The sequence below is a fragment of the Balaenoptera ricei genome, chromosome 17 (genome assembly GCF_028023285.1).
Source record: "Balaenoptera ricei isolate mBalRic1 chromosome 17, mBalRic1.hap2, whole genome shotgun sequence".
Taxonomy (NCBI): domain Eukaryota; kingdom Metazoa; phylum Chordata; class Mammalia; order Artiodactyla; family Balaenopteridae; genus Balaenoptera; species Balaenoptera ricei.
Genome location: NC_082655.1, coordinates 70313818 through 70339088, shown reverse-complemented (window position 1 = coordinate 70339088; position 25271 = coordinate 70313818). Strand labels below are relative to the sequence as shown.

The window sequence follows — 25271 nt, the reverse complement described above, 5'->3', positions numbered from 1 at the left end:
TGCCAAAACTTGGAAGCAACCAAGACATCCTTCAGTAAGTGAATGGATGAACTGGCATATCCAGGCAATGGAAGATTATTCAACACTGAAAAGAAATGAGCTATTAAGCCATGAAAAGTTGGGGGGGGGGTGGGCGGTGTTAAATGCATATTACTAAGTAACAGAAGCCAATCTGAAAATGTTATATACTGTATGACAATCTGGAAAAGGCAAAACTATGAAGACAGTGAAAAGATTAGTGGTTGCCAGGGGTGGGGGGAGGGAGGGATGAATAGGCAGAGCACAGAGGATTTTTAGGGCAGTGAAGCTATTCTCCTTGATACTATAATGTTGGATGCACATCATTATACATTTGTCCAAACCCATAGAATGTACAACACCAAGAGTGAACCTTAATGTAAACAATGAACTTCGGTTGGTAACGATCCATCAGTGTAGGTTCATTGATTTTAACAAATGTACTGCTCTGGTGGGAGATGTCAATAGTGGTGGAGGTTGTGTATATGGGGACAGCGGGTACATGGGAGCTCTCTGCTCTCTCTGCTCTGTTTTGCTGTGTATATGGGGACAGCAGGTTCATGGGAGCTCTTGGCTGTCTCTGCTCTGTGTAGCTGTGAACCTAAAACTGCTCTGAAAAATGAAGTCTATGTTTAAAAAAGCCTTGAAAATTACAGTGTACTTTAAAATGTAAAATATTGTTAATAGTTTATGTGTGTACAGCAATCTTCTGTTAACCTTACCCTGTACCTGTTCAGGTCCCCCATGCCCTTTGGCCTCGCCTTTCTTCCTGTCACCTCCTACTTTCCTTAGCAAGTGTAAGTGGCTTGGCTCCCCACCTGGGCTCTCTTCCTCTGCTCTTTTGACCTGCTCTTGAACCTTTCCAACGCAGGTTCAACCCAGTTGTCTGCCTTCTCATGACTGCATCAGGGCTGCAGAGCTCTGCTGGAGAAAAATCACGATCGTGAAGACGCTGCCTGCTGTACGACTTGCAGTCTCACCCCTCAGTGTTTCCTGCAGCTGTGTTTCTCAAATCAGAGCTTTCTAGTTCAAATGTGTATTAGTAAGTTTTAACTGTAGTTTTCTTTTTTTGATAGTGTACTATTTTGAATACATAAATATTTTCAAAGTCATGCCATTTCTTCCTATGCTACAGATAATATATGTCCACTTTTTGCACATACATAAAATGGATTCATATCATTAATTAAGCTGTTTTCTGTTAAAATAATTGATCTGATCTGGCTACTAATTATCACCTACAGAAATATGGCAGATAAACATACCTGTCAATGAAGATTCACCCAAAAGTGCTTCTACATTAGAAAAGAGGAAAGGGGAAAATAATAAGTAGGTTAATATGTTTAGAGTTGCTTTAATTATTGGTTAGACGGGTCTCTTTAAGATTTTGTGGAGAAGTTGAGTCATATTCCCTTATCGGATGTGCCTCAATGCCCTAGAATATGCCTCCCTTGTTCTTGGATTAGGGCACCGTCCTTTCTCAGGAGCTCAATCAAAATCTGGTCCGGTCCTTTCCACATCTCTCTTGTAGCTTGACTATGGACCACTCCTGGGTCAGTACTAATCCCTAGGGTCTAGGCTAGTGGTCTCAAATTGACAATCCCTGAGGCAGATTTGCCTGATATGTGGCTTATTTGGCTTGCACAGTGTTTTTTAAAAAAAACCTGAATTTGTTCCTAGCATTTTTTTTTTTTTTTTTTTTGGCCGCGCCGTGCATCTTGCAGGATCTTACTTCCCCAACTAGGGATTGAACCCAGGCCCCCTGCAGTGGAAGCACGGAGTTCTAACTGCTGGACCACCAGGGAATTCCCTGTTCCTAGAATTTTGACATTATGCCATTTCAGATGAAAATGTATATTGCTAGCTTTTATTGAAAAATGAATCAACCTGGCAACATTGGGCCTGTGCTCTCACATAGCAGCCATCAGCTGGTAGCAGCCGTCAGCCGTTCCCCGTAGAGAGGTCATGCCCTGCTTGCCTCTCACTAAGACTGATTGTCAGTTGCCATTCTGCATCTCACTTTCACCTCCTCTGACATTTAGCACACGTGGTGCCTTCCAGGTGCTGTAGGCATTTGAGTTTGTAAACTCTTCTACACCTGATCTTTGATGCCTTTCACCCAGCACTATCTGTTGACATTGGAGGCTCTGTGGTGAAAGATCATGGGCTTCGCATGGACTTAGCTCTGCCACTTTCCTACTGGGTGACGCCTTTGAACTTCGGTTTCTTTATCTGTGAAATGGTGATGATGGTGTGGTTATGAAGATTAAAGGCAATGTGTACATAACGTGCTTCTGACAGAACCAAGAAGACGCAGGAAGCAGTCAGGGAGTGCGGGGTGCCTCCACTGACAACCTCTGTCCTCACCTCTCCAGGAGGTGACAGGACCACTCACATCGTCATCAACTCGTAACTAATTTGTACGATACTCTAGGTGTCGAGACGCAAGAGAGAAAATCATAAGAAACTAGGGAGTGCTTAAGTAAAATTTATTTCCTATAATTGTCAGCTGCCATCGTGAGGGAACCCTAATGGCTTAAGCTGTCAGCAAAGAGTACTTCTGTTAACTGGAGGATAATCTTATGGTATGGTACATCAGACCCTTGCAACTAGTTATATAAAGAAAACAAAAATGAACACGTTTTTGAGTTAGCATGGTTTCCAAAACTGGGGAAAACAAAGATAATTCTCCATATGCCCACACTTACCTGCATCTTTTGTAGAGCTCCTGATATATCTAAGTATCTAATTTGTTTTCTACCTGCTGCTGTAACAAATTACCGCGAACGGAGAGACTTAGAACAACAGAAATGTATTATTTTATAGTTCTGTAGGTTAGGAGTCTGACATGGGTTTAACTGGGCTAAAATCAATGTGTCAGCGGGGCTGCACTCTTTTTTGGAGGCTCCAGATATGAATCCATTTCCTTGCCTTTTCCAGCTTCTTCTGGAGGCTACCCACATTCCTTGGCTCTTGGCCCCTTTCTCCACCTTTAAAGCCAGCAGTGTTGCATCTCTCTGACCATTCTTCCACAGTTGCATCTCTTTCTCTGACTCTTTTCTATTGCCTCCCTCTTCAACTTTTTTTTTTAGAAATATTGATAATTTATTTCTTTTTTTTTAAACACCTTTATTGGAGTATAATTGCTTTACAGTGTTGTGTTAGTTTCTGCTGTATAACAAAATGAATCAGCTATATGCATGCGTATATCTCCATATCCCCTCCCTCTTGCGCCTCCCTCCCATCCTCCCTCTTCCACCCCTCTAGTTGGTAACAAAGCACCGAGCTGATCTCCCTGTGCTATGCAACTGCTTCCCATTAGCTATTTTATATTTGGTAGTGTATATATGTCAATGCTTCTCTCACTTCGTCCCAGCTTACCCTTCCCCCTCCCCGTGTCCTCAAGTCTATTCTCTACATCCGTGTCTTTATTCCTGTCCTGCCCCTAGGTTCTTCAGACCTTTTTTTTTTTTTAGATTCCATATATATGTGTTAGCATACGGTATTTGTATTTCTCTTTCTGACTTACTTCACTCTCTATGACAGACTCTAGGTCCATCCATCTCACTAAAAATAACTGAATTTCACTTCTTTTTAAGGCTGAGTAATATTCCATTGTATATATGTGCCACATCTTCTTTATCCATTCATCTGTCGATGGACACTTAGGTTGCTTCCATGTCCTGGCTATTGTAAATAGAGCTGCAATGAACATTTTGGTACATGACTCTTTTTGAATTATGGTTTTCTCAGGGTATATGCCCAGTAGTGGGATGGCTGGGTCACATGTTAGTTCTATTTTTAATTTTTTAAGGAACCTCCATACTGTTCTCCATAGTGGCTGTATCAATTTACATTCCCACCAACAGTGCAAGAGGGTTCCCTTTTCTCCACACCCTCTCCAGCATTTATTGTTTGTAGATTGTTTGATAATGGCCATTCTGACCAGTGTGAGGTGATACCTCATTGTAGTTTTGATTTGCATTTCTCTAATGATTAGTGATGTTAAGCATCCTTTCATGTGTTTGTTGGCAATCTGTATGTCTTCTTTGGAGAAATGTCTATTTAGGTCTTCTGCCCATTTTTGGATTGGATTGTTTGTTTTTTTGATATTGAGCTGCATGAGCTGCTTGTATATTTTGGAGATTAATCCACTGTCAGTTGCTTCGTTTGCAAATATTTTCTCCGATTCTAAGGGTTGTCTTTTTGTCTTGTTTATGGTTTCCTTTGCTGTGCAAGAGCTTTTAAATTTCATTAGGTCCCATTTGTTTATTTTTGTTTTTATTTCCATTTCTCTAGGAGGTGGGTCAAAAAAGATCTTGCTGTGATTTATGTCATAGAGTGTTCTGCCTATGTTTTCCTCTAAGAGTTTGATAGTGTCTGGCCTTACATTTAGGTCTTTAATCCATTTTGAGTTTATTTTTGTGTATGGTGTTAAGAAGTGTTCTAATTACATTCTTTTACTTGTAGCTGCCCAGTTTTCCAAGCACCACTTATTGAAGAGGCTGTCTTATCTCCACGGTATATTCTTGCCTCCTTTATCAAAGATAAGGTGACCACGCACCTACGGTCAACTAATCTATGACAAAGGAGGCAAGGATATACAATGGAGAAAAGACAGTCTCCCTCCACTTATATGCACATTATTTTCAATAAATATGTACTACAGTACTACAGCATCTGTAGTTGGCTGAATCCATGGATGCAGAACTGTTGATACGAAGGGCTGCCTAAAAGTTAGCCACGTATTTTCAGCTGGGGTTGGGGTAGGGGGTCAGCACCCCTAACCCCCATGTTGTTCAAGGGTCAACTGTATATATATATATATATATATAATTTAAAATTTTACCATGTATTGTGTTATTACTGTGTGATTATCTCACTTAATCGTAACAACTTTGTGAAGTAGGAACTACTTTTCTGAATGAAAAAAACTGAGGCTAGGGAGTTAGGCGATGTGCTTGGGTCCAGAGCCGGTAAACAGCAGAGTGAGATTCAAACCCAGGACTGTTTTCCTCTAAAGCCATGTCCTTAATCACTACACTGTACTGAAATTTGTTCAAATTGTATTTTTCTTTCTACTTTCTAAGAAAATGTTTATGATAGTGAAAATTGGGTTTTTCTGTTGGAGGGATAGCCAGTTAATAGTCAGTAAATAACAGTTAAAAGTCAAATAAAGATACCGTCTATTTATTGCCTTTATGTGCTGCTTACCATTTTCTAAATTTTATATTACCACAGACTTTTGTAACTAATTGTAACTAATTGTACTAATTGTAATTAGTTTGTAGTTACAAACTAATTTGTAACTTTTGTAACTAATTTTGACTTTTTATACCATGCCCAAAGTTTCTGAACTGTTAATACTGCTTGCTTTTTAAAAAGCCAAACGGGTATAAGTTCCTCCAAAGGCTGTGAGCTTTGGGCTTTGCTTATTTGCAGAGTTTAAAAGTAAACAAGACCTCAGGAAATCATGTGATCCAGTTTCTTGCCTTGAATACCTCAAATCACCACATTTTCTTGCTATTTAGGGAAATGTATAGGATTCCATTTTAAGCATATAGGATCATTCTATGATCTAGTTTCCAGAAGTATTTTCCTCTACCTGTTTTTCATATGATTGTTCTCCAATGCAAATAAGTAGCAATTAAAAATAATTTACCCCAATCATGGGTTAAAATTACAAGTAACAAGATGAAATTTGAAAGACGTGGTTGAAGTCAAATACCATGCCTGTAAAACTTCCAAACAGATGGTACTAGGCTTGAAGAAACAACACAAGGCAAAAGTGGTAAGATAATTAAAAATGCAGTATACTGGGGGCTTCCCTGGTGGCACAGTGGTTAAGAATCCGCCTGCCAATGCAGGGGACATGGGTTTGAGCCCTGGTCCAGGAAGATCCCACATGCCGTGGAGCAACTAAGCCCGTGTGCCACAACTATTGACCCTGCACTCTAGAGCCTGCGAACCACAACTACTGAAGCCTGCGTGCCTAGAGAAAGCCCGCGCACAGCAATGAAGACCCAACGCAGCCAAAAATAAATAAATAAATTTATATTTTAAAAATGCAGTATACTGAGGAATACAGTCAATAGTGAAGGCAATCTACGTTGCATAAAGAAAAAATTAAGGTGTTTTTCTCATTTTTCATGTGTTATATCAAGGATATAAAATCCCCCTTGAAAGTACAGTTCATCTTTGTACCTTGAAACTTCCCTCTGTCTTAACACAGAGCTTTGCAGAGGAAGTGTTTGTTGAATTGGTAATATTTATATTTACATAAGATTGCCTTAAAAGCACCTTGCAGATATCTAGAAGAGAAAATAAGTCATAAATGGTTTACTTAAACTACATAAAAACTAAGTAGGTGTTCAAATGACAAGTTTCAAATTCAAGTCCCCATCCACAGTGGATCATTACCTAAGTAAAGGCCAGGTTTGGAGGTGTGGGAAGGAGTTGAGAAGCAGGTGATAGTGTGGAGTTTAGTCATGGGAATAGGTCCTTTTTTACGTTTCATAAATGATTTAAACTACTGATCTGGGTGGGGATTATATTTTTAATTTCTACCTCCCTGAACCTAGCACAGTACCTGGCACACACTAGGCACTAAACAAATAGTTATTTAATGAAGAAGGAAGAGAACAAAAGGCATTAAATTCTTAGAGGACACCAAACCAAGGAGTAGGAATGGCAAAAGGTAAACCAACAACTTGCTTTTTGAATATGCACCCCATCCTTAAGAATGTTTCTGCATGCACTCCCCTGTATAAATTATGTAATTGTGACCTATAGCAATAGATTGTACACATCGTACAATATAAACCCCAAATTTAAAAATATGAAATAATCAATATATTTAAATAATTTAATGGTATTTTATTAATAGTATAAGAGCCTTTTGCTTTCACTTGATGTTTTGTTACTTGGTGTGTTATTCCTTTTTAAAATTCTTGGCTTAACTCTTCATGATATAGTGATTTGCAGATCTGGTCCTAAGATTAGATTATTCTAATACTACATTTTAATAGCTATCATAACTGGAAAAGATATTTCAAGAAGATATTTAGATTTAAATGGAAGAAATGCATTGTTGTTGACTGTATCTATTAAAGTATTCATTTTCTTTTTCGATCTCATCAACCAGTTCTACAAAGGTTTATATTGAAGTTTGACTAGTAAATTTCCATTTTGCCTGCTATCAATCAGCAGTTCTTGCAAACTACAGGCATACCTCATTTTACTGTGCTTCACTTTATTGCACTTTGCAGATACAGCACTTTTTACAGCTTGAAGGTTTGTGGCAACCCTGTGTTGAGCCTGTCTACTGGCACCATTTTTCCAATAGCATTTGCTCACTTCGTGGCTCTGTGTCACATTTTGGTAATTCTTGCAATATTTCAGACTTGTTCTTGTTATGGTGATCTGTGATCAGTGATCTTTGATGTTCCTATTGCAAAAAGATTACGGCTCACTGAAAGTTCAGATGATGGCTAGCATTTTTTAGAAATAAAGTCTTTTTTAAATTAAGGTATGTACTTTTTTTTTAGATATAATGCTATTGCACACTTAATATACTACAGTAGAGTGTAAACATAACTTTTTTTTAAAATTATTAGCACGTTTTAAATTATTTATTTATTTATTTATTTATTTATGGCTGTGTTGGGTCTTCGTTTCTGTGCGAGGGCTTCCTCTAGCTGCGGCAAGTGGGGGCCACTCTTCATCGCGGTGCGCGGGCCTCTCGCTATCGTGGCCTCTCTTGTTGCGGAGCACAGGCTCCAGACGCGCAGGCTCAGTAGTTGTGGCTCACGCGCCTAGTTGCTCCGCGGCATGTGGGATCTTCCCAGACCAGGGCTCGAACCCGTGTCCCCTGCATTAGCAGGCAGATTCTCAACCACTGCACCACCAGGGAAGCCCCTAAACATAACTTTTATATGCACTGGGAAACCAAAAAATTTGTGACTCACTTTATTGCAATATTTGCTTCATTGCAGTGGTCTGGAAGTGGACCTGCAATATCTCAGAGGTCTGCCTGTGATTTGAAAAAATTTTATCTTTTCAACAGATGAATTTAAGACTCACTGAAATCCATTATTTGGAAAATATTTAAACAAATAAAAAATTGTTTCCAAAATTTTTAACGGTGCATATATTAGTTTTAATAGGACACACACACTGTGTTTTGCAACAAAATTACATTTTTCCAAATATCATTTTCAAAATCTTCTCCCCAGAGTATTTCTGTCAAAACACACGTACACTTAAAGGGGAGGCTGGATAAAGTTACTCTCTCACTCATTGCTAAAACTTTACCTTGAAAGGAAAGTACTACTCACAGAAAACGTAGGGAAATTCGGATCCCTTGTATTTTTGTCAGAGGAAAAATGCATCATTCATCTTGATATTTAACTGCTCTTGTAAGTAATAATAACTAGTGCTTATGTAAAGCTTATTTTGGAGGTAGATTTATATATATATATGTAAACTCACTTCACCCTCAGTACAACCCTGTGCAGTAGATACTATGATGATATCCACTTTACAGATGAAGAAATTGAACCCCAGAGATGTGAAGTAACTTACCCAGAGTTACGTGGCTGGTGATGGCAGACTATGGTCAGAACCAGGCTGTGTGTATCCAGGAGCTGTGCTTTTAAGCCCAAGCATCTTGAATACTTTGATGGAAGATAGAGTTGCCACAATTACTCCCCATCTCAATACAAAATATTATATAGATTCTATTGAAAGGATTTGTTTTTACAAAATTAATCACATCAATGACTTCCTATACCACACGAAACTGCATCACACTGATGATGGATGAATGAAGGTTTCCCTTCAAGTGGAAGTGCACCCTTCTCAAGACACCTCGCAGCGCATACGGATGACTGACAAAGGACTGTATGAGCGTGCCAGTGGCAGTGCGTATGTTGAATAATAAAGCTTAATTTCTTCCTTTTTAGGTAAAACAAATACAGATGGTCCGTGACTTACAATGGTTCACCTTACGATTTTTCAGCTTCACGATGGTGTGAAAGCAATATGAATTCAGTAGAAACCGAACTCCAAATTTTGACTTTTTATCTTTTCCTGGGCTAGGGATATGCTGTTATGATCCTCTCTCGTGATGCTGGATAGCGGCAGCTCCTGGTCAGCCAGGCAATCAGGAGGGTAAACAACCCATATACTTCCAACCATTCTGGACCCAGACAACTATTCCATTTTTCACTTTTGGTACAGTATTCAATGAATTACATGAGATATCCAACACTTTATTATAAAGTAGACTTTGTGTTAGAGGATTTTACCCAACGGTAGGCTAATGTAAGGATTCTGAATAGGTTTAAGCTAGGCTTGGCTAAGCTATGATGTCTAGTAGGTAGGGTGTATTAAATGCATTTTAGAATACTTTCAACTTATCATAGATTTATTGGGGATGTAACCCCATCGTAAGTTGAGGAAGATCTGTTAAACACTGGGATATCTTCTTTCTCAACTGTAGTAAATTGTCTTGAGTACTCCTAGGATTTGTACCCTCCACTTTGGATGTCTTTTGTCTTAACAAATGTGATGAAATTAAAAATCATCCAGGAAAAATAGTTTTGGTAAAACAGGTGCAGAGGAGTTCAATAGGATAATCAAAATAACCTCTTAAATATAATTTGAGAAGTGTAAGTATGCTAAACAAGCATTTAGAGTTCCAATTTTAAAGTCTAATGATGAAATATAATTTTAAATGTAAGAATAATTCTAAGTTGCATTATAGGAGTGTGAATTGAAGAGCTGAGAGAATGCTCTCACTATACTAAGGACTTACCCAATCATTTCAAAGAAGATTCCATGTCTCATAATGGGCATCTCATCTAAAAAAGAATGTGGAGAATTTGGAAAGAAGTTGTACGAGAGATGTAAAACATTAAAAAAAGAGAGAAAGAAAAAAAGGTGTAGAAAAGTTAAAAGAACTGAAGCTGTTTATTCTAGAAAACCTAGGGAATTTAAGGGTGTTCTGGTATATGAAGAGTTATAGGCCCTTAAGTTCCATTTAAGCCTTTGACATATCTGTTTGAGCCAGACACGATACCTTAGGGAACTAGATGAGGAAATAACAGCAATGCACCTCTTTAAGCCAAAGGCTATTAAGACTTTGCCCTCTGAGACGGGTTCAGTCATTAATTGCACATAATTGACAGTAAATAACTGAGTCACCAAATGAATGGTGTATAAGAAAAGCTATTATTCTATACTGATAATTAACTAAAATAATTATTATCTTCAAAGTCTACCCAGTAGGTTTGAGCTCAAAGGCCTAATATGATTCTCTGAGGGACAGAGTAACTGCTGACAGGACTTATATAAATAAGCTGCTGTCAACTCACAACAGACACAGTTTATGTACATAACAGACTGTCCAAACAAGAGGCAGAAAAAAACAAAGAGGGAAAATGAGAAAGAAAAAAGGGGCAATTTTCATTTTGTTCTTGATGCTCCTAATAACTAGATCGGAAGATATTGAGATTTCCTTAATAGGGAAGGATAATAGTTTTACTTCAGTAATGGAATGTTCTTAGCAAGATTTAAAGCAATTTCTAGCAGCTTTTTAATCAAAAAGCTGATGCTAGCAGTTTAGGCGGTTTGATCTCCTAACACTTCCCCTTGTTTTTTCTCATGAGTCTAATATAGAAAGTAAGAAAGTTCTGTGATCTGAAAAGCCTTATATTTGACCCTAATAGAGTCTTGCTTTAAAATAGAGTTTTCTCTTTATTACAAAACACACCTGAACTTCAGGCATTTCAGTTTTGAGTTTGAACATGGCTAACTTGGCCCAAGAAAGATGTTGAACTTTGAGCCACTCCCACAGGCAACACACAAAATGAGCGTTCTCTGAACCGTTTTCCAGATCAAGGAAACAGGGTAATTCTGCTTTGTGCTAAGGCAGTAGAAACCGGTCTGTTTCAGTTCCCGTGAGGATCCGAGTTATTCTAACTATACTTTGCGTTGCTTTATTAAATTGCTTTGCTCAGAAAATTCAATAAATTGGTCACTTTAACTCTCATATTCTCACCTATTTTTACAGCAGGCTTTTCTTGTTAATTATTTTCTGAGCCAATTTGTGGCTAGGACTATGCCTTAAACTACTTTCCCAATAAAAATGGCTTTCTCTTTTCTGAAGTTGTGGAATATTACAGTTGGTATATCAATGGATAAACATAGCTGGAAACTATAGCAACAACTCATGATGTCTGACCCACTTAAGTAGGTGAGTCTGTAGTAGAATGAAAGAAAAGGTGCTATAAAAACTATGCAAATAAAAAAAAAACTATGCAAATAACATGAATCAAAAACACCTTTCCTTTTGTAATCATGTAGTTGGTAGCATTACCCTTACTTCTCTAGTCTTAGTGATTTTTCTGCTATAAAACAAATATTCTAGTGAATACTGGCCCTCACTTCTATTTCCAGCCAACTTATGAATAGAGTCATTCAGGTCCTGTGACTACCTATTTTATCAAATTTTTTTCCCTAAGGGAAGTGATAATCTTGTACTGTTATGCTCCTCAACTCTTCCAAAGTTACAATAAAACAATTACAAATAACAGAGAACTTTACTATGATATAAAAAATCATGATGGTTCCATATCAGGCACCATATCAGAGAAAATGTGTTCCTTTTGAAAAGAGGATGAAAACCAGGCACTTGGGACTTCCCTGGTGGCACAGTGGTTAAGAATCCTCCTGCCAATGCAGAGGACACGGGTTCGATCCCTGGTCCAGGAAGATCCCACATGTCGTGGAGCAACTAAGCCCGTGTGCCACAACTATTGAGCCTGCACTCTAGAGCCCACAAGCCACAAATACTGAGCCCACGTGCCACAACTACCAAAGCCTGCGCACCTAGAGCCTGTGCTCTGCAACAAGAGAAGCCACCGCAATGAGAAGCCCGTGCAATGCAACGAAGAGTAGCCCCCGCTCGCCGCAACTGGAGAAAGCCCGTGTGCAGCAACAAAGACCCAATGCAGCCAAAAATAAATAAATTTTAAAAAAATGATCCTAAACCAGAACTCACTTTAAAAAAGAAAAAAAACAGGCACTCATCTCATCGTAACATATTATTTAAAAAGAAATACTGTATAACCTGGTTAGTTTTTTGTTTTTGTTTTGGGTTTTTTTTTTAATATTTGGGTCAATAGTTTACAGTATTGACAGTCCAGTTATCTAAACTTCTGAACATAACTATATCTTAGTATTTCTTTTATGATTTTTTCCTGTTACTTTTAGGATTTCTACAAAAATCCCAAAACTCTAAAAACTGACCATTCTTTATAGTAGTGCAAATGAAATATGAAATACTGGCATTTTTATATCTGTGTTAGAGCTAAGAATAACGATGATGACAATAGCAATCAACTGATAATATGTTCCAGCCATTCTACTAGGTTCATTTGATCCTCATAGCAATTTCATGAGATAAGCACTATTACTATCTGTTTTAATGAGGAGAAAAAAATACTGTTATCATCCTTACGTTCCTGACAAAACCTTTGCTCGCAGAGGTGAAATAATTTGTCGGAAGTAGAAAGTGGCAGAGCCACAACTTAAATTTGGGTCTGTCTGATTCCAAAGCTTGTGCTCATAATGTCTACATTATAGATATAACAGATGAACACAATATTTGCCCAATCTGCATGAACTGAATCATATTTTCAAACAAAATATTGGAATCCAGAGTCTAACGAAAAACTTTCTCTATTTAAAAAATGTACTTACATGAATTTACATGAAACCTTTTATAAAGGCATAAACATCAACTAGATATTGCTGAACATTCAACAACCTTTACAGTGTAAAAAGAAATTGGAAACATAAAGGAAAAAGGAGATATGATCTATATCTATAGGTGAATATGATTAATCAAAATGATCAGCCTTAAAGTGTGTCCTTTAATTTTAAGTGAAAAAACCCTTCAATAGTTTGTGAATATATTTATGACCTCTAGTGTTCTGAGAAATCAAGCTATTAAATTGCAGCTCTCAGATTATAAAGGCAAAATACCCAACGTTTTATCAGTTGAACGTCACCTGCCAACTTTTCTGTCTTGAAGCATATGTGGGAGTTGGAGTGTGTGTGTGTGTGTGTTTGTGTGTCTCTGTGTATTCTTCACGGCAGGAGGACAAATTTATCTTGGAAATATAATGGTTCCCAGATGTTTGTTTTTCAAACAAAAGAAAAAAGTTGAGAAGTGGTGATAGCCAGGTATTTGTCTCTGAAGTGAGAATGATATGATTCCACTTGGAGTTCATTGTCACAAAAGTTCCTTTTGTCTGAGAAATTTTTCAGCGCTGTGACTATGGCTTTAATTAAGAGATATCACTGATCACTTATTGATTTTGTTAAAAGAGAGGAACTTCTCTAGCTTCTCTGTGCTTTATTGTGCCGATTGCTTTGTATGGATCACGGTAAAAACATATAAAGGACCACTGGCAATGTGTTGATTAGTATCTACTGGATTTTAGAATCCACTGTATTTTATATCCATTTCTGTATGCCACTGAGTATCACTGTTTAGAAAGTTTTGTAGGTTTATCATGTTTTGAAGTATAAAAGTATTTGATTCAAAAACCATTTTCTTTAAGGAGAAGACCATACAATGTTAATTGACATCAGAAATGAATATTCTTACCTTTTCTGTGAGACTAAATTTTTGAATATTTTAAATATAAGGAAATGTCCCCTGAATTTAGGGAAGCCACACATAAATCAGTTCTTCTAATTACCTTTATTAGTTCGTTTGTTCATAGATTTGTGGCAAGTTCTCTAGAATCATATGAGCTAAAGTATAGGTCATTGACTCAAAATCTGAAATACGATATGCACGTGGGATTCTTTAAATAGTTGTTTGAGTCTATCTTCAAGTGACATCTGACAAAACCTAACTGGTTGTGGGGCAAAACCAAAAAACACTCTACTACAAAATCTTGACCACTTCACTCCACACCCATTTAATCACGCACACATTCTGTACCTCTCTTCACCCTATCTGGAAAAAAAAGATAAATATGGCTCTAAAATGCAACTTCTATATTTAAAGAATAGCCAGAGTAATAAGAAGCTGTACAGTGTGCCCTCAGCTGACTTGGACATTAATGGGAATGCCAATACACACACACACACACACAGAGACACACAAACAGACAGACACACACACACACCAGAGGATCCAAAAAGAGGTGTGGAAAGGAAGTTTCTCTGTACAAAGGATCTGCCAATCTGTGAAAGCGCTCTCCTGTCTTACAAAGGCCAAAACTCTGCTGATGAAAAAGTAGAACCGTTCAGAGAATGCTAAATGAACCACAGTTGTTCCCCTGAATTATCTGGATACTTATTCACCTCTCTGAGTGTCCAGTTTACACCCCATCACATGCCCACCAGGCCACTCCCGGGTGGCTCTTGTCCCTCCGGGCGTCCGGCGGTCCTGCTCCCTGCGCGCCAGGGTCAAGTTCCCCCGCCGAGCCCGGGCGCTAGGGCCCACGCCGCTCTTGGGCCCCCGGGGAATTGGTCACTATAAGCTGAGCAGCAGGACACAAACGAAGAGTCTGAGCCTCTAGGCGGGATCCCGCGGAGTCCTCTGAACTTTGCGCCCACGGCGAGGCGGGGGCCGGACCTCGCGCTGCGCCGGGGCTCTCGCGCGGGTTCCCGGGGAAGCGCGAGGACAGCGGGTCTCCGCGGCGGGGGCACCGCTCAGCCTGCGGCTCCTTCCCGGCGCCAGCCGCCCCGCAGCCGGGAGCGGGCGCCTAACCCGGAGCACGGCCGGCCGCCCAGCTCTCCCCGGCGACCCCGCGCACCCTGCGGGAGGAGCCGGCCGCCGTGACGCGTCAGGGAGGAAGCGCCAGCGCCCGGCGGCCCTGCCGGGAAGGAGGAAGCGCGAGTGCGCTCGGCTCCGCGCCCGCCGCGCGGGGAGGCAGCACCGCGGAGCCGGGTAGGTGCGGAGCCGCCGGGACCCGAGGCGGGTGGGCGGGCGGCAGGGTCCGCGCGCGTCCGGGCCGCAGTCGGGCCCCTCTGGCAGGTGAGACGGGGCGGAGCGAGGGGTGCCCGGGCCTCGCCTGTTGCCTCTTCCCGGAGCGAACGTGACTTTCCCGGGTCCTCTGGCAGCGCCCCCTCCCTCAGCCCGGGAACCTCCGAGTTGGTCGGAGGGGAAGAGCCATACCCCCGGCCCAGCCTTCGGCTCTGAGAGTTTGTGGTCTTTGTTTCCTCGAGGTGAACTCAGATTCTGCCTTCTGATTCCTAAACGCCCGAGTGGTGTCTTGGGGGGCGGATGTTGTTAACCCGTGAGCGGCTTCGGAGCGTAGAGGAGCCGGGAACCGGGGGGTGGGAGATCCCACCCACGCCACAACCTGAGGTCAGGAGTGGATGCGGGTCATCTGTGAGCATCCGGGATGGAGGAGGCCTCGGGAGCGGAGGACATGGAAATAATTAACCTGTTGTCAGCGGACCTGTAGTCTGCGACTTCCCGTGCGTGGCTGCCCTTTATGTTCTCTGTGATTTGATCCCCTTCTATGCCTTTGAAAGTGCATCTGGCTCTATTGATTCCCACATTAGCATTGGTATGTGCCATCTAGAAATGCTTTGAGATTTTTAGATTCTGTCCTTTTCAGTGGTGGTTACTTGGAAAGATAGAAAAGAGAATTCATCTCTTGAGACTTAAACTTTTTCATTATTTAATTTTGCGGTGATCTCTGAACCATGATTAGAATTTCAGTTCTGCACAAGACTCTGTAGGGTACATTCGAGGTGCAGGAATAAATACAGAACACGACAGTTTCTAAAGCTTTATCAAGGTAAAAAAAATAGTAGACCGTTGTGTATTTTGATTCTCTACTTTGTCACTAGGTTGATAATTCACCTGGCCAATCTGGGAAGTGCTTTATTTATTTATCAAACACTTAGATAGCTCTTACATGTGTTAGGCTCTTTCTAAGTGCTTTATAAATATTAACTCAAATTATTAACTCAAAATGTTAAATTATAGCAGTTCTAACAATGAAGAGGCTATGCATACTTCAGTTCCCTGAATGTCATTGTGAGAGCTAGAACCATTAGAGGAAGTTTCAGGCATGTTTTAGGACTGGGTGTGCCTTCTGGCCCTCTCTGCTTCCAGGCCTGTAAGCAAGCCACCACCCCTCCACTCCCTGGGGGAAGGGAGTCTGGAGCCACGGGAGTGAGACCTCTTCCTTGCAGATCTCTGGCCACATCCCTAGCATCTTCCATAACATGGTCTTTCTCATCTGCCATAGTGCCCATCCTTAGCTAACTCTGGAGAGACCAGAACTTCCCCCTTTCTTCAAGTGCCACTGCACTGAGGCTAATTTTGTTTCCTTCCCGATATGTTTGACAATTGATTTGACTGTAGCTTATATTTGAGGGTCAGATTGAACTTGAAATGTACCATAAAATAGAACATTTTTGTTTGAACACTTCAATGTAACAAATAATGCTTTGTAGTTTTACTGCCATTTGCTGCAGGTAACATTGAGTTGATGGATCAACCTTCTAGGTAACCATTTTGTGATTTGCAGATCTGTAGAGAGAATATTTTCCAGGATTAAGTGTCCTCTTCAAATGAGTGCCTTGGCCTGATGGCCAGATTGAGACCCAAAATGGTGAATAAAACAAACACGGTTCTTGTCATTATGGTGATTATGAATCTAATGTCAAAATCTGCACATCAGACTAGCTTTCTCTCTCTGTTTCATATATTTAAATTTCCAGGGAGATGATTAAATGACACTCTAAGCCTTATTTAATAAGATTATGAAGTGTCTCCTGGAAGCAGGAAGGCTCACTTTCCTCTGATATAATTTATGGCACACAGACATTCACGAATTCAATCCAGCCAAATGACAACTAACACTTTCATGGTTTACAGAGTCCTTCCAGGTATACTTATTTGCTCTTCAGAGGGTCCTTGTGAGGTTGGTAGCCATTTTTTATTCCTGTTTTTATAGATGAAGAAACTGAGGCATAGAAATATTAAAATGCTTTAGCCAGGATGGCACAGCTGGTAAGAGGCAGAGCTTGAATGGAGAGCAGGTGTGTGGACAGTGTCTGGCACATGCCAGCCTGATAATAAACATTTGTGGAATAAATGATTCCCAATGACTTCAGATTTCTTGCTATTTCAAAACATTATGCCTCTCAAACCCCATAGTTGATTTGTGCCTAAGAGATTGCCAGGCCTAGTCCAATGTTTCTCTGTTATTTCAAACAGTATCTGCTACAACATATTTTCTACAAAAGGGATGAGATGGAATGCCCTTTGGACTCATTTCTTGGGACTTAGCATCTCTGTTTTTTTTTTTTTTTAATTAATTTATTTGGCTGCGTGGGGCCTTAGTTGCAGTACGCAGGATCTTCCTTGCAGCATGCAGGATCTTCTAGTTGCAGCATGCGGGATCTAGTTCCCTGACCAGGGATCGAACCTGGGCCCCCTGCTTTGGGAGCGTGGAGTCTTAACCGCTGGACCACAAGGGAAGTCCCTCATCTCTGGTTTTTGAAAAAACAAATAGGTTTGTTATTTTTTTCCCTTTCTCAAGCATCCTACTTTTTTCCTCTGAATTGGAGAGAGTTTAGATTGGGCACATAGATTTCGTGTTTGTGTTGACAGCTTTCTTGTCTCTCCCTGCTCATTTAAGGTCATTTTTAAGGACTACAAATCACTGTAGGTTTTCAATGTAAGTGAAATGATTCAGCTACCTAGATTTATGATCAAGTTCACATACAGTGACCATAGGTATTGTAATTTTTTTTTAAGTGTATGACATCACTACTGTGTTTTTTGAAGTATTGCAATTACTTTAATATAAAGGGTCTTTTAAAAAACAACAACAACAAAAAATCCCTCAACTTTTTATCCTTCAAATATAACTCTCTGTATCCTAAAGTATGTTACCTCCAGATGGATTACCTTCAGTGAGAGAGGTCAATATGGCCATTACCTAGTGGGAGGAATTGGGAAGGGCTATCGAGAAAAACGAGAGATGGAGTGGCCCTTCCCATGAGGGATACTAGATGGTAGGAAACCCGTAATGAAGCCAGACCGAGTCATCTGCCTGTCAGCCTTCTGCGTGGGGGTGGAATAAAATACTTTTGAAACCTGCCTTGTTTCAGAAACCACTTTACCTTTTCCAATCCTCAGGGTTGGTTTTTTTTTTTCTCTTTTAAAAAAATTCATGTAAATTACTGACTAAACTGCTGATTCATGAAACTCAAATTATGTAACACATTATTCCTGACAGAAACAGCTCCCACATTATTTTAAGGGACGCAGTGTCTCTGTTTTCCTTTACCTATTGCATTCCTTATAGTGGAATCTTTGTTCTCATTTCACTTTTTAAAACATTTCATGGAGAAAGGTGGTGCCGATTCTACATCTTGTAGTTCATGTCAAAGTAATTTTAACTCCATACTAACTTTGAGTTAATTGTCATTGCTGAAGAAGACAACATGGAAATCCGATATCGGGGGCTAACTCAGAGCATCAACCGGTCAAATGTTATTGCCTTTCTGAAGCTGAGCCAGGGAGTTTTCAAAGGGAATTAGGGCAGTGTACAATATTCTTACCCTTGTCCAATTTCTCAGGGCCTTTCCTGTTTCCTATGGGTCCTGAAGACCTGCCTTAGTTCTTCTCGTTGTAGCCACTATTTCTTCTGTTGATATTATTCAACACCAAAATCTGTTTTCCTTGGGTGGGCGCTGGGGGTGAGTGAAAGAAGGGTTATTATGTAAGGGGAATTGTTGTAGGGTAAGAGATTGATACTATGTAAGATGGAAAATGGGAGATGTGTGGGTGAAGTAAGAGATGTTAGTGCGATCTCATGGTGGAGGATTCATGCAGAGGGCTGCTCTGCCTCCTTCCACCAGGCCGTGAATATAGGGAAGACATATATGGGGTCACCTATATGGGATCATAGAAACATCTCTTGGTATATGATATTGGCGGGCAGGGTTCCTTGGTACCACCATGTGTAGAAATGTCATTATAGGCAGCTGTTTCTTCAGGCTGCAAAATGAGTTTGTTTGCAGATAATTAAAATGTAAAGAGTTGGTTTAGTGGCTTTTAACTTGAGAGGAGGGATGATTTGATAGGCTTTCGGTTGAGTAAAGGCTTGGATTTTGTACCTTTTTAAAGGCTTGCTCTTTTTGGAGAATGCCTATAATGTTGAGATAATGATGTCATTCTTTTCACTGTTTTGTGATTTTAAATAAATGACATTATGTTTACAAAGTATCTAGTAATGAATGTGGTTTGGGTTCATTTCTTCCATTCAGAGTCCTGATGTATTTGCTATGCCAGTCTATACCAAACTTTTTTTTCCTGTAGGTAAAATGAACTTCATATATAGTATATTCATATACAAAATTAGGCTCACTGGTGGACTAGCCAATCTACAGACTGCTGGATGAAAAGTCCTCAAGTACAGTGGGGCTTCACTAAGGAACTGATTGATTGCTTGCTTGAGCTGAAAAATGAGAAGGAACTTTATTACTCTAGTTATTTACCGCCCTGTTTTTAAAATAAAAATAGTAAGGCCAGACACTATCAAACTCTTAGAGGAAAACATAGGCAGAACACTCTAAGACATAAATCACAGCAAGATCCTTTTTGACCCATCTCCTAGAGAAATGGAAATAAAAACAAAAATAAACAAATGGGACCTAATGAAACTTAAAAGCTTTTGCACAGCAAAGGAAACCATAAACAAGATGAAAAGACAACCCTCAGAATGGGAGAAAATATATGCAAATGAAGCAACTGACAAAGGACTAATCTCCAAAATTTACAAGCAGCTCATGCAGCTCAATATCAAAAAAACAAATAACCCAATCCAAAAATGGGCAGAAGACCTAAATAGACATTTCTCCAAAGAAGATATACAGATTGCCAACAAACACATGAAAGAATGCTCAACATCATTAATCATTAGAGAAATGCAAATCAAAACTACAATGAGATATCATCTCACACTGGTCAGAATGGCCATCATCAAAAAATCTACAAACACTAAATGCTGGAGAGGGTGTGGAGAAAAGGGAACCCTCTTGCACTGTTGGTAGGAATGTAAATTGATACAGCCACTATGGAGAACAGTACGGAGGTTCCTTAAAAAACTAAAAATAGAACTACCATATGGCCCAGCAATCCCACTACTGGGCATATACCCTGAGAAAACCATAATTCATAATGAGTCATGTACCACAATGTTCATTGCAGCTCTATTTACAATAGCGAGGACATGGAAGCAACCTAAGTGTCCATCGACAGATGAATGGATAAAGAAGATGTGGTACATATATACAATGGAATATTAGTCAGCCATAAAAAGAAATGAAATTGAGTTATTTGTAGTGAGATGGATGGACCTAGAGTCTGTCATACAGAGTGAAGTAAGTCAGAAAGAGAAAAACAAATGCCGTATGCTAACACATATATATGGAATCTAAAAAACAACAACAAAAAATGGTCATGAAGAACCTAGGGGCAAGATGGGAATAAAGACGCAGACCTACCAGAGAATGGACTTGAGGATATGGGGAGGGGGAAGGGTAAGATAGGACAAAGTGAGAGAGTGGCATGGACGTATATACACTACCAAAGGTAAAATAGATAGCTAGTGGAAAGCAGCCGCATAGCACAGGGAGATCAGCTTGGTGCTTTGTGACCACCTAGAGGGGTGGGATAGGGAGGGTGGGAGGGAGGGAGACACAAGAGGGAAGAGATATGGGGATATATGTATATGTATAACTGATTCACTTTGTTATAAAGCAGAAACTAACACACCATTGTAAAGCAGTTATACTCCAATAAAGGTGTTAAAAAAAGTAAAATAAAATAAAATAAAAATAGATCAAAGTTAACTTAATCTGTTTTCTAACTCAGCATCCACACATACAAACAAATATATATATATAGGACCAAGATACAGACTATATAATCTAAGGCACATATATATTATATATATGACCAGCTAAAAGGAAATATAGGAATCATATTCTTAGTTTCCTAAGAAAACACGATACGTCATCTTTTTTCTCATTTTAATTTTACTTTTATCTCTTATGTTTTCTAAATATTATTTTTAATTAAAAAGGTATGCCTTAAATTCAAGCAATTGAGAAGTGTATGAACTAAAAAATAAATCCTCTCCACTGTAATCTTACCTATGGAGGTAACCACAGCTGGGCTTTTATATCCTGGACTTTGCTCCATGCTTATCTTATATAAATTTGTGTATCTGCAAATATACATGACGTTTTAAAAAATGGGACTCATTCTACACAATTTGTCCTTATATCTCTTATTTAACACTTTATCATGGACATCTGTAGTGCTACATCATTGGTTTTGACAGCTGCATAGTATTCCACTTTGTAGTTAATAATTTATCCATTTTGTATTTCTATTATCTATATGTTCTTTTGTATCTTTTAAAAAATATTTAAATCACCAAAGTAATATTTTTAAGAAAAATTAAAAGAAGAAAAGAGAAAATAAGAATCATCAGTAAACCTACCACTCAATAATCACTATTAGCATTTTAGAGTATATCCTTCTAAACTTTCATTTGTGTGTGCATATCCATATTTCCAATGACATTAAAATTTTTCTCTTATGTGGGCTTGCTTTGTTGGTTAGAGAATCATGTTTATTTAGTCAACCAACATCATAGATTCCAGGCACTTTTGAACCAGTTATTTTACTATATTTCCTGGCCACCTGCCATTCCCCAAATCTGGATAGCACTACTGGAAATTTGTACTACTGCTCATAAAGGGGATGAGGTGAGGGTGTGTGGATGGACAAATCCATTCAAATCAGCAAAAAGCATATATCCTTTTGATGGAGGTCAGTAAATATTCTATTTTAAGTATATCTAAAATATAAGATATTTAAGAAGAGAAATGATAGAATATTCATATATCATAGATTATGATCACTAAAGGAAAAGCAGAAATAATGGACCTGAACGAAGGAAAAAGTGTTGAATTCAGTTAAAAATTAGAACAGTTGACCTTCAGATGTTTTGAAATAGTCTCCTAATGATAAGTACATAGTTTGGAGTAATTGGTTTAAGAAAGCTCCCTCCAATGGTAGGAATAGGTGACCTTGAAGTTTCTTGTGATCCTCTTATAGGCTATCTCAGAGTTAGTAACACTTGATTTAGTATTATTTCTTGCATACAACTCACAAGTTACTAACCCCACCAGTTTTTCCAGACAGCATCTGTCTGGGCTAATCTCTCCACGCCCTTTTTCTTCTCCCACAGCACATGTGCACAGGCTGTCGCCCACACTTTTCTCCTATATCCTTTTGTGGCTTTCCTCCACTTTCTGAGAGCTTAGTCCCCCTTTTAACCTTGTTTTTTTTCCTCTTCTTCCAGCTTTTGCTTTAAGAAAATTTCTCTCTGTCCTTTCTCCATCACACTCTCTTCATTTTGGTCTTGAGCAAAAAAGATACTAATCATGGTGATACAGTTAAGAACAAGCCTTTAATAAGGAAAAGGAAAGCTTTTAGTTTTGGAGTTTGAAAGGTAGATATTATAAAGAACTAGTGGTTGAGAATACCCAGTAATTCCTTTCAAAATTTCCACAGAAGTCTCCACCCACCTCCTCGCCTCTAAATAAGCTGTTTTTCCTTAAGCATTGGCATGTATGATAAAATTTAAAACCGTTTATGTATATATTTTTTGGTTCATGTCACTGCAGTAGCATTGTTTTATGCTATTTTTTCCCCCCATTGAAGATGTTAGATTGAGTAGAGTGTGTTTTGGTCTTGAAAGCTCACTTCTAGATAAAATCACTGATTCCTTCAGAAAATACATCTGAAGTTCTAGATCTCTGGTTTAAAAACAATCTCTTTGTTTTTAAGTAAGTTTAAGACTAAGAAGGTTATCTTAGACCAGAGGTTAGCAGTCTTTGAGAAATGGTGTATCAAGGTTCCAAACCCTTTTCTTCCAGACTTTCATCAGCAGAGAAATGCATTGGTGAGAAGCACATGTAGATCAGACTTCCATCCTTGGGAATTAGAGAAGAAACAATGCTGGCTGCAGGAGTATTGGGGTGTCCTTGGGGACTCTCTCAAGAGGTACATGTTGGGGATCAAGCCCAGGTAGCTGAGTTCATACCAACTTCAGCTCACCTGTAAAGGTGCTTGGGGCAAACATTATGAGGAGCTCAGTACCAAGGCAATAGATACTTAGGTTACCCTGAGAGTAAAGGCCTATTTTTTCATAAACATGAATGAAAAAGGTTTTGAAAAGACATTTTTATTCTGCTTCCAAACAACATGGTACTAAAATTGATGATGGCTTAAACATGAAAGCACTGTATTATTTCCTTATTTGAACCTGGACCACTGTTAGTAAACACTCAGAAGTTAAGATTATACTATAATTTTTAAAAAATGGTTCTTGGTTTTGTAGTTCTAAGTGTACATAGTTGTGCATAGTTTACATTTTTTTAGCCCATTTTGACATCAGTACCTTTCTTTTTTCTAATTCATCTCCTTTTACCCCCACTCTGTCTTCTCATGAATATTTGGTTTAATTTATTTTTTTGTCTGTAGGAAATGATTTTTTTTTATTTAATGGAAGTTAAGATTCTCCAATATTTTAGCAGAGAAGAGTTTTTAAGAGATTTATAAGACTATGCCCCTTTTCCCCCTTGATTTTTGTCTCTGCCATAGATTTCCTTTATTTCAAATTCCTACTAACATTAACATCATTTCTTTCTTTTTTTTTTAAATTTTATTTATTTTTGGCTGCGTTGCTGCATGCGGGCTTTCTCTAGTTGTGGTGAGTGGGGACTACTCTTCATTGTGGTGTGCGGGCTTCTCATTGCGGTGGCTTCTCTTGTTGCGGAGCACAGGCTCTAGGCGTGTGGGCTTCAGTAGTTGTGGCGTGCGGGCTCAGTAGTTGTGGCTTGTGGGCTCTAGAGCGCAGGCTCAGTAGTTGTGGCGCGCGGGCTTAGTTGCTCTGCGGCATGTGGGATCTTCCCAGACCAGGGCTTGAACCCATGTCCCCTGCATTGGCAGGCAGATTCTTAACCACTGCGCCACCAGGGAAGTCCCTATTTGTCTTTTTGATGATAGCCATTTTAATAGCGGTAAGGTAGTATCTCATTGCGGTTTTGATTTGCATTTCACTGATGATTAGTGATGTTGAGTATCTTTTCACATGCCTCTTGGCTGTGTGTATGTCATCTTTATAAAAGTGTCTGTTTGGGTCCTCTGCCCATTTTTTAATTGGGTTGTTTGTTTTTTGATGTTGAGCTGTATGAGTTCTTTGTATATTTTGGATATTAACCCCTTATCAGATATATCGTTTGCAAATATTTCCTCCTATTCAGTAGGCAGCCTTTTCATTTTGTTGATAGTTTCCTGCCCTGTGCAAAAGCTTTTTAGTTTGATGTAGTCCCATTTGTTTATTTTTGCTTCTATTTTAAATGAGGTTTCCTTTATTCATTTTCACACTTTCATTGGAACATTTTAGGATAAAATTTTGCCTTTGAGATGCAGAATGATACATATAAGTTGCTACTTCTGTGTAGAAGAATAAGAAAAAATATATTTTCGCTTTGTCCAAGCATAAATAAGGATACCTAAGAGATTAACAGTGTTTCTGTCTATTTTGGGGATTGGGTAATGAGAACTGGGTGGGTGGGGACAGGAGTGGGAACAGACTTTTCACTGAGTCTCTTTTATATTTTCTTTGTTTTTTTAACCAGGTGAATATATAAACCACTGTAAAAATAGTTTTAAAAATTATGTCTGTGGGTTCCTTTACTTTAAAGAACTTAGATCTATGTATTTCTGTTGTCCCTTTTCCATATGTCTTTAGTAAAGTTTTGTTCATTTGTTTGTTTTTTAAGAATGCACGTGTAGTCTAGTCTCAAAGGTTAGTAGTATTTTGCAGGCATCTTGACCTGGCTTTTTTCCGCTTCATCAGAGCTCTCAAGTGCTGTGACTAAATTCATTATGAAGCCTTCCCTTAGGAAATTCTGATACTGCAAATATGGCCAAACCTTGAGTTATTGTTGGCTTATTCGAAGAACTATTTAACTGAAATTGTCTGCAGTATTCTACCAACTGGATATTCAGTTTTTCCTAATAAAACTGTTAGATAATACCAGTATAATTAGTGTAAAGTTAGTTGATTCCCCCCCTCCGCCCCCCGCCAAGGTATCTTGCATCTTATCATCAT

At 39.1% G+C, this 25271-nt stretch overlaps 2 protein-coding genes across 9 annotated transcripts in view; one reads left to right on the top strand and one right to left on the bottom strand.

Annotated features, from left to right (window-relative positions):
• The window catches only part of SGK3 (serum/glucocorticoid regulated kinase family member 3), a 151952-nt gene that overhangs the window by 24740 nt on the left and 101941 nt on the right, over positions 1 to 25271 (top strand). For 4 of the 8 annotated variants that reach the window (XM_059901455.1, XM_059901450.1, XM_059901451.1 and 1 more), the window contains exon 1: positions 14619 to 14992. The exons of 2 other annotated variants lie outside the window; for them this stretch is intronic. The gene's annotated coding sequence lies outside the window, so the exon portion shown is untranslated. Of the gene's footprint in view, positions 1 to 14616; positions 14993 to 25271 lie in introns of those variants that run through there. 2 more of the 8 variants (XM_059901454.1, XM_059901453.1) reach the window with 2 other exon arrangements.
• On the bottom strand, positions 9857 to 16305 carry LOC132351749 (collagen alpha-1(I) chain-like). Its single transcript, XM_059901728.1, has 3 exons — positions 16108 to 16305; positions 14404 to 15316; positions 9857 to 9881 (listed from the first exon to the last, which is right to left on the bottom strand). The coding sequence occupies exons 1-2, from the start codon at positions 16303 to 16305 to the stop codon at positions 14618 to 14620; spliced, it is 897 nt and encodes a 298-aa protein (XP_059757711.1). The 3' UTR covers positions 9857 to 9881; positions 14404 to 14617.